The sequence below is a fragment of the Magallana gigas genome, chromosome 2 (assembly GCF_963853765.1).
Source record: "Magallana gigas chromosome 2, xbMagGiga1.1, whole genome shotgun sequence".
Lineage (NCBI taxonomy): Eukaryota > Metazoa > Mollusca > Bivalvia > Ostreida > Ostreidae > Magallana > Magallana gigas.
The window spans coordinates 43611863-43631161 of record NC_088854.1 but is presented as its reverse complement, the minus strand read 5'-3'; the positions used below and the strand labels follow the sequence as shown (position 1 = coordinate 43631161).

The following is a 19299-nucleotide window of genomic DNA, read 5'->3' as shown; positions in this document are numbered from 1 at the left end:
GTTTTATCTTCATTTTAAAAGTAAAACACAGAGTTAGTCGAATGACGTTGTCAGGTACGTCAGTCATGCGCATTATCAACTTCCTGAAATTAACACAGGTATTATTATCATATGTAGTTTTGCAATTCCAATATGTAAGTTCTTTTATTATAGTGTTATATATTTGTAATTTTGTCAAAACTACATAAATCTACAGATTAAAAATGTAAGTCGGCTTTTATGTAAGAAAAGGCGGGCAGAGGAAACATTTGAATATGCATGTTTTACAACTTGTTCATGTTGAATCCCAGGAACTTGACATCCTTTGTGAAAAGTTCTGAATATGTGCTTAAGCCTTTTATGACGTTTACATGTGGAAGTTATATATTTTTGCGCCTTCTGTATATTTACTTTTTTCTCTCCACAACCTCTCAAATTTAAAGAGTTTATTCTATTCCACTCTGCTTTATACCTTTACCAGGTCCAAGACAATCACTGGAATTAGCGATATCGGGTTCGTTCGCCCTATCCAGCTGTTCGCATTACTCCGTTCTCTCTAGGTCCGTTCGCTCTAATTATTTTTCGCCCAAATTATCGTTCGCCCTAAACCTCGTTCGCACCTTGTTTATTAATAAACCACATTATAAGTTATTTCATTTACCTTTAAATGAAAACTTGTTAACTTTTATTAATTATTCGTATATTCTATGTTTTTCCTTCAACAAAAAAGACGTAAATGGTATAATTGTTAGATTTCATTGCCGTAAATTGTCGATAACCGTCTTCTTGTTTTAAAAATGATCCGCTTGGTGAATTTTAAACAATTAAAGAAATTGAGACTTTAATTGTATAATAAGAATTAAGTAAATCAATAAATTTTGCCATACTTGGTGTGCGTTTTCCATTATATGTAACAATTTTTACAAGAATGATTGGATTTTGGGCAAAGATGATTTTATTCCAGGAGAATAATCATTGGTACAGGCATGATGAAGGGATAACAGATAATTCATTAAAGTTAAAAATAATGTGAAACTTATTCCAACTTTATTGCAAGCACTTTATTTACAAATTATAGTAATATATTTATATAATTACTAATTGAATTATATTTAATTATCATATACCCGTAATTAATAATAAGATCATAAGATTTTTAGTCACTTCAAATTTCATAATTATGATATGGTTATATTATGAGGTAAAATTTAAAATAATTACAAAATAAAAACATAAGAAAATAAAATATAGTAACATTAAAAAAACAAAATAATCAATTCACAAGTTTTGGTAACGATATAATAATGCCACCGTAAGTCAATTTATAGAAGTGGTATTATTTTCATTAATTGATATATATCTTCATAATGTTTAAATTGATCAGAATACACAAAATATATATAAATAAATTAATCCTATATAAAAATAAGGCGAACAGACCCAGTGCGAACGGCGTAAAGAGCAAACGGACTAAGGGCGAACGGAAACTAGAGCGAACGGCGTCAAGGGCGAGCGCATTTTAGGGCGAACGAACAGCCAATCAGATTTAGCTACGTAGTTTGATTTACATACACAGCTTTTTTACCTACCTGAAATAGATTTATTTAGCTACCTTTTATATGCAATTTTGCTCTTAATATTAAACAGACAAAAAGTCGCAAGGAACTATCAACCTCTATTTGTACTGTGTAGTTTTATAAAAGCAATCTAGAGTAAAAATAGTCAGAACATTGCTGTTTTTGAGCTGTTTTAAGGAAAACATGCATTTCTATCAATTGAGTAAGTGTATGACACCTCGTATGGGATGAGGCATTGTTGAGTGCGATTACTTCATATTGTGTTGAATTATTGCCAATCAATCATCACGTTATCCAGAACTGTTTTTCTTTGTTATTCCATTTTAGAAGTAGCTGTTTGGTAACACATGAACATTTATACATAGCCACAAAACTTTTTGAACTTTGGCTGCATTTGCACCAAAAGAGCAACATTTAAAGAGTGATTTTTTCAAAAATTGTTTTTAGATCAGTTCAACGTTGAAAATAATTGACTTTAAGTACAAATGCCTATTTAAGAAAAAAATATGATTGCGTACCTAAATAAACCTCAGGTAGGTAAAAAAAAAGCTACGTAGGTAAATCAAGCCACGTAGCTAAGTAGAGTGATCGTGCTGGACCTGTTTATACTCCTCTGACCTTGTCACTGTTGGAAAGTGTGGAGGTGTTTTGATTGAGTCAAAGATATCAGAATTTGCAAATTCCTGGAAGAATATTGTTTTCACTCTAGTCATTGTATCTGGGTAAAATGTAAAAAATGCCTTTGATTTTGTTCCAATTATTAATTTCAATTGTATTCAGTGATTTGTATTTATTAATTATGAAAATCATGATATAGTGACAAAAATACCAAATTAGAACATAGGGAGTATAGAGCCCAAACATTGGAAAGTGTAAATAATGTCCATTCAAATAAATTCAATTTTATTTACCAATTATGGCCCTTCAGAGACGTAGACATGTATAATGTTTATATATACAAACAATATAATGTAAACCAACTTGAATTTGTGTGCGAGAAATTTTTGAGAGGTTTGCGAGAGTCTTGTCATCGCAAATATTTTTCGCCGTCAAGCAATAATAAAATGTCTCTTGTTTTTTATTTTCTTGAAAATTCACATCTTAATTGCAAACCAGTTTTGTCCCTTGTTAATCACAAAATAAAGTTGGTGAGAATAAAAGTTGGACTACAGTACACAAATGGGAAAGAGTTGTCTGATAGAAAGGAAATGGACAATAAATCCTACACTTATGCATGTAAACTTTCATTATTATTGTGTTATGCCTGTGAGATTTTGAAGATCATGTTTCTTTGGCTGAAAGTTGGAATATTTTGTATATATACACACATCTGTTATTAAAGCTGCTTTATAGGATTATTTAGCCACTTCAGAATTAAATAACTTTTCATTCAGATCAATTCCTCTGAAGGTTATTTAATTTCACCAAATAAATCCTTTGGTGCTTGGTAAATTAGTGATTTTTGTAACCACATATTTTAACAATGAGCAGTGAAACTATTGAATTGTACATAATGATTGGAACATGTAAACATATACTTTAAAAACCAATTAAATCATTAAATCTTTTCTAAAATTTGCTATACAAATAGATCGAGCAGCTTTAAAATTATGGTACATGTACAATGTATTATTAAAGATCATTAATAGAGATCTTTTTTAAGGTCCCATACATTAAGCGTTTAGCTAGATCTGGATACAGCTCCTTCAATCATAGACCACTGCTGTTTTTAGTTCACTTGGCTTAAATTGATTATGAAATAATATTATTATCTCAATAGATTAAGTCTGAGATAAAATCTAATTACCATATCTTTTTAAAATTTTCTCTAAGTGAAAAATGGCCATGCCAATGGAACCCACCGTTGCTTTGGATCCAAACACAGTTCAACAGCAGCAGGAGCAAGGAAATATCTACGGTTGTTTAGCTAATTTTGAAATCGACAAAAGGATCGGTAAAGGACAGTTTTCAGAAGTATTCCGAGCAAGATGTAAAATTGACAACAGTGTTGTTGCCTTGAAGAAAGTACAGGTAAAATGTTAGAGTACTTCAATTCTTGCTTGAGTTTGGATATGATAACTGCAGAAATTTATGTATACATTTATTTGATTATTTTTTTCTTCTTTCATCAAATTCTAGATATTTGAGATGATGGATGCAAAGGCAAGACAAGACTGCATCAAAGAAATAGGGCTACTTCAAGTATGTATGACAGTTCATGTAAAAGATAAGGAAATAATCTTTTAAACTGATTTAAAGGGAGAGGCAATTAAATATATTAACTCTTTCTGACTTTTTTTTTAGTTTCTAACAGATTGTATCAGAAAACACAGTATTTCCATATTTATTCATTTATGCTTTATTTTAACATCCAAAAGGGTATATTGCAAGTTTTTCTCTTGTTTTGCAGCAACTTAATCATTTAAATGTGATCAAGTACTTGTCCTCTTTCATTGAAAACAATGAGCTAAATATTGTGCTGGAGTTGGCTGATGCTGGTGATCTCTCTAGAATGATAAAGGTCAGTTAATGTACTGGTATTCTAGGTACTTTTAATATTGTAATAAATTGAACATAATTCAAAGCAACCTCTTTCATGGTGTTGAACCTTTTATTTTGATAGAAAAAAATTGTTCTTTTTACTGGAAATTATCTGATTTACTTGGTACATGTAGCTACTATTGAAATTATCTGATTTACTTGGTACATGTAACTACTATTATATTGTTTGGTAACATTTACTGTTATGTACTCTTTACATTTTTTAACAGCACTTTAAGAAGCACAAGAGACTGATTCCTGAAAAGACTATATGGAAATACTTCATACAAATTTGCAGTGCTCTAGAACATATGCATAATTGTAGGATTATGCATAGAGGTTTGTTTCTATTGTATTTTATCCCCTAAATTTTCACAATGTACTATTTTGTCATCAGTTTAAATATTCGCCATTTTATTGTGAAAAGTACCTAATCTCTCATGTATTTCACTTTTGGTAGATATCAAGCCTGCAAATGTGTTTATTACTGCTGAAGGAATTGTAAAGCTTGGAGATTTAGGACTGGGTAGATTCTTCAGCTCCAAAACCACAGCTGCTCACTCTCTCGGTAAGACAGATTAGTTTTTTGTACAGATGTATTAAAACTATACAAGAGATTTTGTGATGTCTTGTCACAGAACTAAATTTACTGTCCCTCTTTTATCTCTGCAGTTGGAACTCCTTATTACATGTCACCAGAGAGAATTCATGAAACAGGGTACAACTTCAAGTCAGACATGTGGTCTCTGGGGTGTCTGTTGTATGAGGTGAATGCATTACAGAAGTTGGTGATGTATTGTACTCAATCCCTCATTTATCGAAGTGAATACTTTCCAATAAAGCGTAGCTCTATTCAGACAACTGTGGGTATCTTATTTGTTGTACTAACTGGATTTTCTCCCTTTGCCAGATGGCTGCTCTACAATCTCCTTTTTATGGAGACAAGATGAATTTGTACTCCCTGTGTAAGAAGATTGACCAATGTGATTACCCCCCTTTACCAGCTGACTGCTACTCAGAGGAGGCTAGTACAATTTCAGGATGTTTAATTCTCATTGTTTTCCGTATATAAAAGGGATTCAAAGAAATAATTGATTTTGCTTTATCTTATAGTTAAGAAACTTGGTGGCATTGTGTATCAACCCAAACCCAGAACAGCGGCCAGACATAACCTATGTGTACAATGTAGCACAAATCATGCACGCCAGGCATCAGTCGCAGCCTAGTATCCAACAACAGGTACGACACAAGAGTAGTTGTACATGTCTGTTAGGCAGTACCTGCATACTGCTGTACAGTTAACCATCTAACAGTGTATAAAAACTACAAGCATTGAATTATCCTCTTCCTTGTACACGCATTTATTGTAATTTTATTTTGTACAATGTAGGTTCAAATGCAGCAGCAACAGCAGGCATTTGAGGTACAACAACAACAACAACAGATGTATGCTCAACAAATGCAGGATCCTCACATTCAACAACAGATGTTTCTACAACAACAGCAGCAACAACAACAACAAATGATACAACAGAGCATGCCAGGACAACAAATTCCACAACAGATGGTGAGCCAACAGATGGCGGCTGCCTCCCAGATTGATGCTCAGTTCACAGATCAACACCAGCAGGTCCAGTAGATGGACAGACCCTTACCCCCACAAGTATTGATGCTACATGTATGACCAGTCTGACTTTATAGATGTAGACATGTACATCCTAGCCCCTCTCCCATCCCACCCACCCACCTTAATGGTCCATGACTGCACTGGCTATTGATACAATGTATGACCTGCTGTCCCTATTGTCAGCCAAAATGACTTACCATACTTCATTAGGTAAAGATGCTGTCTTAGCCCCAGAATCAAAGTTTCCTTGCTATCGTACTCATAGTACCTAGACTACCATATTGATTTCTATATGGTAATATTTTATTTTAAAATTTACTGTGATATTTTTATTGGGGATTATATTTGGATAACTGACAAAGGGTTTGAAAAACCTTGAATAACATTTTCAGTAATTATCTAACATGTAACAATTTGAGTATGACATGAATTTGAGGGAATGGGCAAGCATCAACAAAAAAGAATCATGTAAATTGTGCACATACATGAATGTGCATTCTCGTAAAAATACACTACTGTAATGACGCTTAATATTTCTGTTCATTGTACATATATCTAAAGTATGAAGATGATTCATTTGATGACATACCAGTATTTCAAATTGTCACTACATATTCAGGCTTGAAATTTCTAATATTTGATTAAATAAAATAAGAAGATTTTCTATTGAAGGCCACATTATTGATATTTGTAATCAGTATTAGAGTATGACCCTTACAATACAATATACTAGTACATGTATTCCTTAATCAAGACTGAAGAGGAGGCATGTATGTATTCCACTTTTCATAGATGAAATCTTTCACATTAATATATGTAGATCTGGATCTGTATACAAGTTACAGTAGATGAAATAGTTCTAGGGCATTATATCTGTAGAATCCATCTTGATCTCGACTAACAATCCAACTCTGTTCCCTTATCATGTTTGTATAATTGTGAAGCAATATGTTTGTGAATCAGTGGCCCTTGTTATTTTAATCTCGTGTGATGAATGTTAAAACAGGATATATCGATACATTTAGAGTGTTCAAGATTAAAAGGTCTTGTTGTTTATTTTCAAATTCTATTGTTGTTGCATTATGCAATATGATTGTTGTGTTTTGACCTCCGTTATAGGTTGAAGTTCTGATTGTGTATTATTGATGGCCGGCCGTCATTTGATTTCAAGAGGACAAAACTAGACACTGTTTTTAACCGGTCCATGTATATGACATACAAATAGATTTTTTGTTTTACTGTGGGTAAAAATCAAGATAAGCTTATGAAAATATGACTAACCCATACATTATGTGTTAACAGCGTTTTAACGAGGAGTACTATGTAACAAAATCTTTTGATTATTTTTCTTATAATCAAGATGCTATGATGACATTGTTTTATTTATTGTGAACATACTGTAACTAATCCGTTGTGTGAGAAATCCTTTGCATTTTTTTTTTTTACTTAAATTTGAATTGCTATGAGAAATAGCAAAAGCAATATGTATTTTTTTTTTTATCTCAGTCAGTTTATTTGCCATAAAATGTACAAATATAAATCTCACTTAGATATCCAGATAAGGCTTTAAATTCACTGAACAACTTATATGTATCAGTAGCTGTTCACTAAAAATTAAATATTCACTGATTGCTTTATATAGATCGAGCACCCTATGTTAAATCCATCCATATATGAAAAAATATATGAATTTTGAAATCCCACTATTTTCATTAACCACCACTCAATGAAATTCTCAGGGCGAAATACCAAGTCATTGTCTTAAATGGAAGACAAAATGTTCGATCCTCTCCCATTTGCTGGGAGTATATCATGATTCTAGGTACAGTATGTATGTTATTTTTACAGTTTGTTAATGTAATATATTGCTTTTGGTTGTCAACATCTGCTTTAATAAACACTTACATGTATTTTGGAGAGCATAATAGGCATTTACATATACATTGAGCAGTTAACCACCTTATTGTTACAACACTTAACCCCATGTTGTGAATATTTATATAGAATGCAGAAGAATGTATGCACTGTAGTATGCTGTGGTGTTTTGCTTTTATTGCTATTTACAAGATTCCGTCCATGTACCAAACACCACCATTCTATTAGGATTGTCTGTAAATAAGTCTTGTGTTTTGTCTTGCTTGATCTAGAGGATTTCACTAAACCTATATACAGTTGAACTTTGATATCTCGAACACTGATATCTGGAATACAATGGATCTGTTGAAGTGATTTGTAAGTCTCAACCACCTACACTGTATTTTTTAAGTACTGTGGAATCATTTAAATTCGCTGGGGCCAATTTTTGTGGATTCCTTAAATTTTACAGATTCATTTATTCTCTTATTCCAACATAAGAAAATATGACTTTAAAATCCTAATTTAGGGGTTCGGGGAGGATCAATGTTAATTGGTGGTTGAGAGGTACTCACAAATTCCATGAAAATTGAGCGATCACAAAATCTAATGATTCCACAGTATTTTACCCTTGACATCTCGAATATCTCAAATTTTGAAACTGTCTCATCTAGTTTGAGTTAAGGAGGTTTGAGTGTATATAGAGTTAGAGAGACACATTTTACCGTGTAAAGTTATAAAACCTATGCAAAGGTAATGCAAGTTGATCATGCCAGTGCATGTATATATACTTACTGTCTGCATTGACAGTTCTGAGAGAGAGAGTGGATTTACCATGTGATCTGTACACCTTTTTGTCAGTTTTATTTTAAATTATGCTCCCCCCACCCCAATTCTGATTTTTACGAAATGGTCTCCAGAATAAAATATCTAGTACTTTTCTGAAATCCAGCTTCTGCAATAGTGCAGGGTGTTATGTTCATATTTTGCAATGTTGATTAAAACTTGCATATGACCTGGTAGATAATTATTAACACAACTACAATAACTACATACATGTAGGACCAAGAAACATTCCAACATGTTTTAAATGATGTATATAGAATTTAATTTATTGATATGATGTGCCACGTTTTTATTGATGTTGAGCAAAGGTAAATAAACCCCTTTAATATCATGTATTTTGTGAAAATAAAGAAATAGTCAATGTCATTTATGTGTTATTTCTTTGCATATTTACAATTCCATGTACAGATCAGAGTTCAACAGCTTGAATTTGTGTTTACATGTATATAAAAGTATTGTGGATAAGTTGCAATGAGATGGAGAACAATTTACATATTTGTCCAGCATGTTTCATCTAGAGTGCCTAAGGGTAAAGAATATAGTGGCCTTGAACCAAGTTTCTTTGTCAAAGGTCAAGGTCATAATAGACCTCATGTAAATTTTTGTTAGGATATTTTCTTTCAACTTTGCCCAATCGGATTCTTACTTCACATAGAGTACTTTTAAGTGATTGGTTTTAGTAACCTTGATCCATTTCTGAAGGTCTATGGTCAAGGTCATAGCAGACTGATGGAGACCCATGGATGGGCTATAGTTTCTACACCTTTTGCCATAATTACACATGTAGCTTTACTCAAAAAATGTCTTTGGATGTGCAGATACATTGAAACAAATTTCAAGGCATAAAGGGCAACTTTCACGATCATTGCAGAACCTTTCAGCAAAATCCTCTCCCAAACCTTTTTTTTTCTCTCTCCCCTTGTCAAAGATGGCCAGATGGGGGCATTTACTGGTACATTTAATTGCTAAGTCAATTGAAAATAATCTTTGTTATTCTGCACAGAAAACACTAAATAAAATTTGTTTTTAGAACACTTCATTGTCAATTGTCATCTACAATTCAAACAGTTTGGTTACATATATCACAAATTAGATGATCATATTTGCTTTTGGACTATGAATATACATTTAAAAAGATGTAATGACATGCACATTAGCCATGTAATAAGGATAGTTTCCTGAGTTTAGTACATAAAAAATATGAAACTTTAAAGATTAAGTAACAACATTAGAAAGGTACTAATGCAACTTTATATGCAGTTTCAGTTCACACAATTTAACAGTAATAAACTCATCTTGATTATATAGGCACAAGCATCTGAATAGTTATGATACCTTGATGACAATGTATGTTTTTTTCATAATAAATCCTATACACAATCTTTAAAGAAAAAACAAACATTTCTCTGATCAAGTGAGGTTATAGTATCTTGAATCTGCTTTAATAATCTCAAATGAAAACCATGAAATTCTCAAGTTAGTTGTTAAAGGTACCGATATTTAACAAATTGTGACCAACTAGAGTAAATGCTTATTGATGAGAATGACAGTGTCCAAATGCTGCTTTATCAGGCAAACATCTTCTAATCTAGAAATACATGTGCACTTTTGTTCTGGAGCTTCAACATGTACTTGTACATCAAATTGAATAAGAACACAGACCAACAGTGCTCTTCAATGCAAAATCTAAATCTACAGAATATGCTGAAAAAATAATAAAAGTATTGAAAGCTTTTGTTGATATAACAGTTAATTTCCCGATACAGTGGTTACATTGTACATATAATATAAATACTTCAGTGGATTTCATGACAGAGCATAAATCAAGTCTGTGTAAGGTGGGTGGCCAACTGATTGAAGTACGTAAATGTATGCATAACATTATCTATTGGTGAAAACAAAAGGTGGGTGTACTTGTACATACATGTATTGCTGGCCTTGTTCTTATACACTCGGTGACTAGAGACAAATACAGTACAGAGGTTTAAAAAACAACATGGAAAAAATAACAACATCATTCATTAATATCAAAACTTGATATAGCATCAACTGCTGTTAAGTTATTTCCAACATCATGTACACTGTTAAGTTGCCAATCATGATTAAAACAAATGATGAACATAGCTTTCTGTAATACACTTAGCCATGTCTTATGTCTAATACACACAAGATGAAACCATGAAAATGAATTCAGAAATCTATGCAATAAATTGATTGCACTCTGTGAAATTATTTCATCCAGAAGGAGGGTTATTTTTTTTCTAATTTTGATTGCTAATTTTTAGGAGATGTACAATTTGGAACTTAATAAGTTATGCAAGATAATAAAGATTGTTGCAGACTTAATAAGGAAATCAATCTGTGGATTAGAGATTCACAAAAAGGATCCAGTTTAACATTTTGAGCCACCATAAATTTGAAAGATTCCCCAGTAATTCATCATCATGTATTCTGAAAACACATTTTTCCTTGATTTATAAATAATCTAAGCTTTAAAAGCTGTTTGCTCTGCACAGGCTTGCTGCATATGCTGTTGAGTTTTGTTAAGAACACTTTGAACAGAAAAATGATAGGCGTAACATTATAAACCTTTTTCACTCCGATTCTACAGGTTAAAACATACTGCATTACATGCAGTTTTGACTCATCACATGCAACAGCTGTCAATGTACATTTTATTAGAAATAAAAAAAATGCAGTTAACAGAATGTCCACTCAATGCCATTAAAATGTGAAAGTTCTACCTTGTACATTGTACACTATTGTAAATACCACAAACACTGGTTGATTATGCATATGAATGGTGTGGGGCTTTTTTTTAACACTGTCAAAAATCACAAATGTATAAATACAAGTAAGGTTTTCAACCAAAAAAAAATCACAGTTTTGTCTGAAAAAATTATAATGCGTGCATTGATGCCTATGCATATGTAAATCACAGCTCACATTAAGTGTTAGTCTTTTACTATCTACAAGTGAAAATGTGCAAAAAATGGTTCTAAAACAAACATACAGTTCTCTTTCGATAGCCAATAATATGACAAAAGCTTGAACTCTAAAGCTCCAAGAATCATTCCAAACAAAACATCACTTAAATAATGTCTTCCGAGAAGAAGTCTAGATAATGAAACCAAAAGTGCCCACAAAACAATAAGCCCAAGTATTGGTGCCTCAAAATTCACCCTTTCTGAAAAGAAGTAAGCAAGCATAATGGCCCTGGAACAGTGGCCTGAGGGGAAAGAGTAGTTGTCGACAGACACTGTGGCAAACATGTCTGATTTGTTGAGCGGTGGTCTTTCGCGCTGAACTAGCATCTTGAGAACAGCAATGATGATGAGATCTCCAATCAGGCCTAATACAAAATGAAAATACATGATAAGATTTCTTGAATATATTTCCAAGTCATAATATTTACAACACCCATGCAAATTGAAATTATAATGGGTTACTATAAGTCTGGGAAACTTTAATGTTAAAAAAATTGAAACCTGATATGTTTCATATGTTTTTTTTTTATATTTTTGAATGAACATCGTTTGAACCCGGAGATATTCATAAATATCAAGTAATTAAGCAAAATGTGAACTAGGTAAATGAAGGCTACCTTGGGCTTGGGACAGTATAGTATAAACTAGCTGCAGAACTGTAGCTCTCCGGGGAAAAAAAATATTGACAGACCTGAGAGCTACAGAAAAATGTGCGCTAGTTTTCAACTAATTTACCTTATTTATACGCAAATTCTGTGAAAACTATTAGTACCATTTAATTCTTCATGCAATGTACTACTGATATCGCCTCTTTATTTGCCTTAGACTTTCTCCGAAACACGGTACCGACCTCGGAAAATCAAGTATGTTGAATTTACATTGAGATCGACAGTCGCCACTTTTACATGTAAACAATGTGCACCACATGAATTTACAGGACTGGTGATGGTGTTTAAAAGACTATCAGAGGCAAGTGAAGAGACGATATCAGTAGTAAATTGCATGAAGAATTTAATGGTACTAACATCTTCGCTAGCCAAGGGTTTTCGGTCCACTTTGCTCCCCAAAAACCCTTGGCGGATTTCATTGCGAAAACTCAGTGATGTGGTGGCGCTATCTAGCGAGCAACTTGAGTTGCACCCCTTGCATATTTACATTTTAATCGATATAAACATTGGGTTATATACACACTACGGCATTATTACAACTTGAAAACATGTTGACTACCGAATATCGGAACATAATTAACAATGCTATTAAATACAAATTAAGTTAAAAACTAGGGAAAGCATGGAATGTTTTATTCATAGTGTTTTGTAAGGACCTGTACCAGGAGTGAAAAAGTCGCGATTTATATCAAAGCTTTCATGTCATAAAACCAGGTATCGTTGTCGTAAATATTGTGAACCAAAGAAATTAAATAAAAGAAATCTCATTAAACTTTAAAAAGCAATAACCATAAGCAGGAACGTATATACTAACGGGATGGGCAGCTTCTACATTCGCCATGTTTACTTCCCATGCTATCACGCGAGCCTTGACAAGTTTGTAGAACTATGTTCAATCCAAGTAAAATATATAGGTTTTTTAAGCGATCTGGTTAGACCATCGTTGGTGAGGCACTATACTCGAGAACTTGTGTCTCAATCACCGAATGATTTACCAAAGATCACACATGTGTTTTCTTTTAAAGTTTATATTTACAAGCACTGCGATTGGATCAGCTACTCGCAGCTGCAGCCAATCATAAAACGGAGCTCGTCACCAAGTTTTCGCAATGAAATCCGCCAAGGGTTTATGGGGAGCAAAGTGGACCGAAAACCCTTGGCTAGCGAAAATGTGGTACTAATTGTTTTCAGAATTTGTGTATAAATAAGGTAAATTGGTCGAAAACTAGCGCACGTTTTTCTGCGCAATAAATATACAATTTTTTCAATGGGTGGCCCTGTAGCTCTCCGGTCTGTCAATATTTTTTTCCCACGGAGAGCTACAGTTCTGCAGCTAAGTATAAACATGTCATTCTGAGCTTTCTGAACATAAAAAATACTTTACATGCAATAGGCATGCCAAAGCAAAGGGCCGTAACTCGATCTTCTCTATTTTTTATATGTCTCTGACGTCATGCGTATTTTAGGCATGAGGGTTGTTGTCTTTTACGGCTTACAACTCGAAGAAAACGTACGATATATTCCGAATGTTAAAGGAACCAGTTTACGAAATGATCCAAGCGCATGCCTTTCTCTCTACTTCTGGAGAAACACGTGTTTTTATCAAAGAAAAATAAGCTGAAAGAGAGCGGTAAGTGTGTTTTGTCTTTTTAAATGCAAAGGCAACCTTTTAACTATGATAGGTAAAATATATCATACTTTATGTTGTTAATTATTATAAGAAATGATGAAAGAATGCACGACAATATGTATATTTTGTCGAAATAATATGTGGTGTGTTGATAGCCTCGTTTCCGTTCAAAAATGGCGGCTCCCATATTTCACACTGATTTTCACCTTTTATTTCATTTTCAAAGATATATAGCGTAGTTTATGCTTGTATTTAAAGTTATTTTGAAACCATATTATTGAAATTGTTCTTATTACGGATTATCTTCGATCAGATAATAAGATTTTAACGTTAATTTCGATATGTCAACAGAGGAAATTCGAAATGTATATTGAATTGATTATGGTAGGCGATTTACATATTGTAATGGCATTCATTTACTACTTTCAACAGATCAAGAGTATGTCAAAGAGTTCTCATCTTTGTGAGGTACTTGAAAGGCAAAGAGCGGGGTTTTGTGTTCCTAAACTTTCCTTTGTCAGGAAAATTTTGGATGGCCGTTTAGCCAGCAAAACATGTTCAGATAATGCCAGAAAATTACTGAGCATTTTTGACAAATTTGTTAAAGAGATTTATGATGATAACAACTATCTAAAAGCTAGAGATATTTTTGAAATAAAGGTAGAAGACTACCTGTATCAGGAAACAGAGTTCATTGAAACTTTGATAGAAGATATCACGGACGAAATTTTTTTCAAACGTGAAAAGAAACTCATTGGACTATTAGATATCCCAAGCAGCATTTTTGAAATAAATAGGGCTTTAATTGAAAATCGAGGAGGAAAAATGACAATTCTGGATGACTGTAATGATATCTGTTAAATAACCCCCCCCCCCCCCCCCAAAAAAAATTCCACTCATAACCAATAAAGATGCCGTAAACATGTTTGAAAAAATGAAAAATGACAATGTTCCTCTATGTAAAATTGACCAAATTTTTAAAGACTATATAGGAGAAAATGAAATTATTAATGCAGATGCTTTAGTAAGGAAATTAAGACGCACAAATGAAAACTTAAAGAAAAAAAAGGGGAAATACAGAACCGATTTTGAAGCTTTAAATTTTGAAATTCCTGTAGGGACAGTAACACGAGGTGTTAAAAAGCCAATTATGGCACAATTCGAGTCTGAAGCAGTTAATTTAACATTGATGTCTTTGAGCAACACATTAAAAGAACAAAATGAAAAAATTAAGCATAGAGAACTTCTCTGTGAAGAAGAAATAGAGGCGTCAAAACATTTACAGCAAAATAAATTAAAAGAAATAACAGAAAAAGAAAAAAAAAGAAAAAAAGAGGTTGATGAATGGAAAGCAAAAACAAGAAAACTTAGGTATGAGAATTTACTACTAATGAGAAAAAGAAAACGAGATGAATTAAAAATAAAAACGGCTAAAAAGTATCAAAAACTGGAGAGAGATTGCTCATATTTGCTTACAAAAGAAAAAGAAAGATGTAAGGAATTGTTGTCTGAATATAAAACTATGCAGACTGAGCTTACAAAACTACAATCTGTTCCTCACGAGACAAAACCAGAGGGTAATGATGACTCTGCAAAAGAATTATTGAAGTTGAAAAGTGATATAAAAGCACTGGAACAGGAAAGAGATTATTTGTTGAATTTATTGGATGATGATGTTGAAATGAAAATATTTGATGAAGATTCTGGATCATACACCCCCAAGGTTAGAGAATGTATAATGAAATTGACCTCTCTTAATGTTGCCACTAAAAACATCCCATCAGTTATTGAAAGCGTTTTAAAGTTAGGAAACAAAGTAGCTAATGAATTGCCATCAAGACAAACAGTAGACAACATTGTGTGTGAAAAGGTAGCAATCGGACAAAAACACATTGGTGTGAAACTGGGACAACAGAAAAACCTTTGTTTGTATGGAGATGAAACGAGAAAGAAAGGCAAGACTTACCAAACATTCCTTGCAAGCAATGAAGAAAAAGAGGTCTTTTGCCTGGGACTAAGAGACATGCATAATAAAGCAGCCTCAACAACACTGGACACTTTCAAAGAAATTCTCAACGACATATCATCTGCTTGTGAGGAAATGATAATCAATGAAGATGTATCAGTTGGTCATACAATCATAAGCAACATCCAAAGTTTCATGTCTGATAGGGCTAAAGTAAACATATCATTCACAGAACTTTTGCAGCAGTATAAATCGGAAATTTTGTCTATTGTTAAAAAGGACTGGGAAGTACTCAGTAATGAACAAAAACTCATGTGCAGCAAAGTTAATAACTTCTTTTGTGCACTTCATCTACTTGTAAATATGGCAGAGTGCACATCACCTATTCTCAAAAAGTTTGAAGATGAACAAGGAAATTCTGAATCTAATGTTGTTGAAGATCCTGAAACTGACCAGGAAAGTGAATGTTATTTTTCAAAAAGCGAGGCTAAAACATTAACTTTAATGAGATGTTGCTCAAAATGTTTCTCTTGTGGAGGCGATGAGAAATGTGGTGCATTTGCAGAATTCAAAGTTTATTGCAGTTCAAGGGATAAAAAAGTATTATTTATTCCATTCCGGGGAAACAGGTTCAATGTAATCTTTTTTATTGCTGAGGTAGTTTACTACCACAGAGAGACAATCAGTACATTTCTAAACAATGTTCATGGAGTTACAAACAATCTGCACAAGATAATTGCTCATTTAATTAAGAATCCAGTTTTCCTTGCTGCCTGCAAGGTGTTGGGATTAATATCAAAATTGATAACTGCACCGTTTTGGAGAATTATTGAAAAGAACCTCAATATTTTAGATCTTAACACATATTTTGAAAGCCTTACTGTATACCTTGAAAGACAGAGCACAGATGCATCAGGATTTGTTAATGGAGATGAGTACCCATTTGAAGAGAGTTTAATTGTTAAAGACAAACTTTATGAAGAACTAGTGAAACCAAATGATGAATTTGATCATATTGCTATTCAGCTTGCCCAATTGCTGTTTTGTGGCTTCCATAAACTTGTTTCTGGCGCCTTAAGAGAACATTTACCTGGAGGAGCATACAATAACCCTTCTGATAAACTCAAAGATCAAAGCAAATCTGTTGTTCCACACAATAAAATGAGTGAGAGAGTGTTTGGAATGTTAGACAACTTTATAAGTTTTCGCCCAAACGCATCAACCATAACAAATGAGGCATTCATCATGTTTTCATTTAACAAAACATCCAAATGGTTAGATTCTTTACCAGATCAAGAAAAACACGAGATGATAAGTAAGGGTATTTCGGAAGGAAGGGAGCTTAGAGCACAATTTAAAGAGCGGTGCCATGATATTGTTTTAAAGCGAAGACAGCTTTTAGAAGAAAAAAAGGTTGCTCTTGCTAAAAAGGAGCAAAATTTACTTGCACAGCGGGAAAAACAAACAAATGAAATAGCATATTATGGGCTTTGGCAGTCGAGGGAAAGAGTTGATGCAGCACTTGGTGAGATTGAGAAGGAGAATGAGAAAAGGAAAGCACTTGAGGCTCAACTTCGATTTAGACAAAAGATGTTGAAGCAAAAACATGAAAACAAAGAGGTTTTTAAGTTTAGCTCTAAAGGTAAAAAGCATCCTATTTCTGTATTGAGAGAAAACTTGCTGAAGCTTATAGATGCTGCTTATCATGGCCCAGATACTGAACCACAAAGAATTAGGACTCCATTATTGGTTGGGAAAAGGGTTAAACATAGATTTTCAACAGACAATTACATAGGAAGGGTTATAAGTGTTGTGCCAGGTTTTGTGAACTTCTATAACATTGTGTATGATAATGATGTGGCAGAAGATGGAATTACAAAGTGTGTGTACACTTACAAACTTTTGGATGATTATAAAAAGGGTGATTTAGAGATTATACCAGAGGTATCAGTTGAATGTATGGCATTTCGGTTGTTTTTCTGTTGTTGAAAGTTTTGGAAAAGACCTTTACAGTTGTGAATTTCCTACTTCATGGAATACTAAAATTTTATTTCTTTTTTACTAAAAAACATTTTGTTTTTAATTATTTATCATATGTACTATTGAAAACTGATAGAAGTTGCAGGCTTGTCTTCTTTGTTTTGTTCTTATAGTTGTGGGTTGTTTTTTTTTTTCAATTCAGACTTCACATTTCTATATTGGTGCTAGTATTAATAATACACTGTATGATAATTATGAGAATTGCATTTACTCTTCATCACTGAAAATAAAACTTAAACATTTCAATTTATTAAAGCAATACATTTCATCAGTCCATTAATCATACAATTTGTTAAAAATTTAAAATATCTTACAAAATTTACTTTTGCTTGGTTTCAGACATGTTAGCAGAGATTTCATGGTTCCCGAGTTAAGACTTCTGTATACTGTTCTGATTCATTTCTAAACAGGTAATTATGTATTAGTAAATAGTATTACTGAGATATCTTGTTTATTTATTCATTTTATTGATATGCAAATATCACATAAATTAATATTTTTTTAATTCTATTTACAGACATTGCATGGGGGCCAGAGATCTAGCTGATCGACCAAAATAAACTAACAATTTTCATTTCATTGTTAATTATAATTAATAAAATTGTATGTTTAATGAAAATTTCACACTGGACATTGTTCTTTTATCAATTCTCTTGAGTTTTGTGTTAACAAAAAAAAAATTTCAGTGGTTTAAAGGTATGAAAATGGAGGTGACATTTTATATGTAAAAATTCAATTGTATATGTTAAAAGTGCAAACTTCAAAAATATTTTAAAAATATATAATGTTGGAATTTTTCAAAAACAATGAATTTTTAAGCTTAATAGCAGGTAACAGAATTGAAATATACAAAGATTTTAATCTCATAATACCATTTTAAAATTGGCTTGGCATGCCTACATGCAATGTATTTTTATGAGAGAGAGAGAGGGAGGGAGAGAGAGAGAGAGAGTAATATAAGAAAAACTTGGGAAATAACTACTAGCATGCATGCATTCAGTATTTTAAATCTTACCTATCAATAAGTTCATCAGGACTACTAAATGTTCTGGTTTATGAACAGATAAAAGTAATCCGATAGTTCCTAATAGCCAAGGGATTCCATGGCAAGAGATCTCTAATACTTTCATCACTGGTCTTAAACTACCCAGCTGGGAGTTTGGACGAGCACATATACTGCATTTTTGAGTCAACTGGTAATCTATAGACGAGATCGATCGAGCAAACGAGTCCATGGATTTCATGATTTTTACATCTGGCGTATCTTTCCTATGGCCTCCATTTGGCCGTCTTTTCCTTCGCTGAATAGCCGACATTTCTGTTTAATCAAGTCAGGTGAATATACAACAGCAATGGAGGCATTGGTACAAAACTCGTCTAAAGTAGTAAAGGTTACCGTTACTGCCTCAGCGTGCTGCCGCCATTCAAATACGGATACTGTTACACGGAATTGTGGGATATGTTTCTATTTATAAATATTTGTTTACATTAGTTACAAAAGTTTAACAAATTAAATCTAAAATAATAAATACATTTGTTGTTCATTATTTTTGTTGCTATAGCCTAGTTTATAATGTTTTTTTA

At 32.8% G+C, this 19299-nt stretch overlaps 3 protein-coding genes and 1 long non-coding RNA gene across 6 annotated transcripts; 3 read left to right on the top strand and 1 right to left on the bottom strand.

Moving 5' to 3' along the window:
- The first annotated feature begins 19 nt into the window (after positions 1 to 19).
- LOC105324882 (serine/threonine-protein kinase Nek7) lies at positions 20 to 8790 on the top strand. 3 transcript variants are annotated; one of them, XM_011424113.4, is made up of 10 exons: positions 20 to 98; positions 3390 to 3587; positions 3696 to 3758; positions 3967 to 4077; positions 4328 to 4436; positions 4558 to 4665; positions 4770 to 4864; positions 5008 to 5121; positions 5211 to 5336; positions 5488 to 8790. In XM_011424113.4, the coding sequence occupies exons 2-10, from the start codon at positions 3396 to 3398 to the stop codon at positions 5734 to 5736; spliced, it is 1167 nt and encodes a 388-aa protein (XP_011422415.2). In that variant the 5' UTR covers positions 20 to 98; positions 3390 to 3395; the 3' UTR covers positions 5737 to 8790. The 3 variants fall into 3 exon arrangements, with proteins under 3 accessions (XP_011422415.2, XP_011422414.2, XP_034301227.2); XM_011424112.4 differs by having other exon boundaries at positions 74 to 134; XM_034445336.2 differs by lacking the exon at positions 20 to 98 and adding an exon at positions 141 to 205.
- Positions 8791 to 9443: 653 nt separating this feature from the next.
- On the bottom strand, positions 9444 to 19171 carry LOC105324881 (polyisoprenoid diphosphate/phosphate phosphohydrolase PLPP6). The gene is made up of 2 exons (XM_011424111.4): positions 18731 to 19171; positions 9444 to 11776 (listed from the first exon to the last, which is right to left on the bottom strand). Exons 1-2 carry the CDS (start codon positions 19029 to 19031, stop codon positions 11394 to 11396), a joined length of 684 nt encoding a protein of 227 aa, XP_011422413.1. The 5' UTR covers positions 19032 to 19171; the 3' UTR covers positions 9444 to 11393.
- Positions 13500 to 18339, top strand: LOC105322575 (uncharacterized). The gene is made up of 3 exons (XR_899145.4): positions 13500 to 13709; positions 18055 to 18125; positions 18233 to 18339. It is a non-coding gene; the product is annotated as an uncharacterized lncRNA (long non-coding RNA).
- LOC117685754 (repetitive organellar protein-like) lies at positions 13722 to 18048 on the top strand. The gene has a single exon (XM_034460270.2). It carries the CDS (start codon positions 14632 to 14634, stop codon positions 17662 to 17664), a length of 3033 nt encoding a protein of 1010 aa, XP_034316161.2. The 5' UTR covers positions 13722 to 14631; the 3' UTR covers positions 17665 to 18048.
- Positions 19172 to 19299: the final 128 nt, after the last annotated feature.

Coding starts and splice junctions, on each gene's coding strand:
- LOC105324882 (XM_011424113.4), top strand. CDS start 3,396: ATGGCCATGCCAATGGAACCCACCGTTGCTTTGGATCCAAACACAGTT. Junction 3,588..3,695: donor TTGCCTTGAAGAAAGTACAG/GTAAAATGTTAG, acceptor ATCAAATTCTAG/ATATTTGAGATGATGGATGC. Junction 4,078..4,327: donor ATCTCTCTAGAATGATAAAG/GTCAGTTAATGT, acceptor ATTTTTTAACAG/CACTTTAAGAAGCACAAGAG.
- LOC117685754 (XM_034460270.2), top strand. CDS start 14,632: ATGTTTGAAAAAATGAAAAATGACAATGTTCCTCTATGTAAAATTGAC.
- LOC105324881 (XM_011424111.4), bottom strand. CDS start 19,031: ATGTCGGCTATTCAGCGAAGGAAAAGACGGCCAAATGGAGGCCATAGG. Junction 11,777..18,730: donor CCTGATGAACTTATTGATAG/GTAAGATTTAAA, acceptor ATTTTGTATTAG/GCCTGATTGGAGATCTCATC.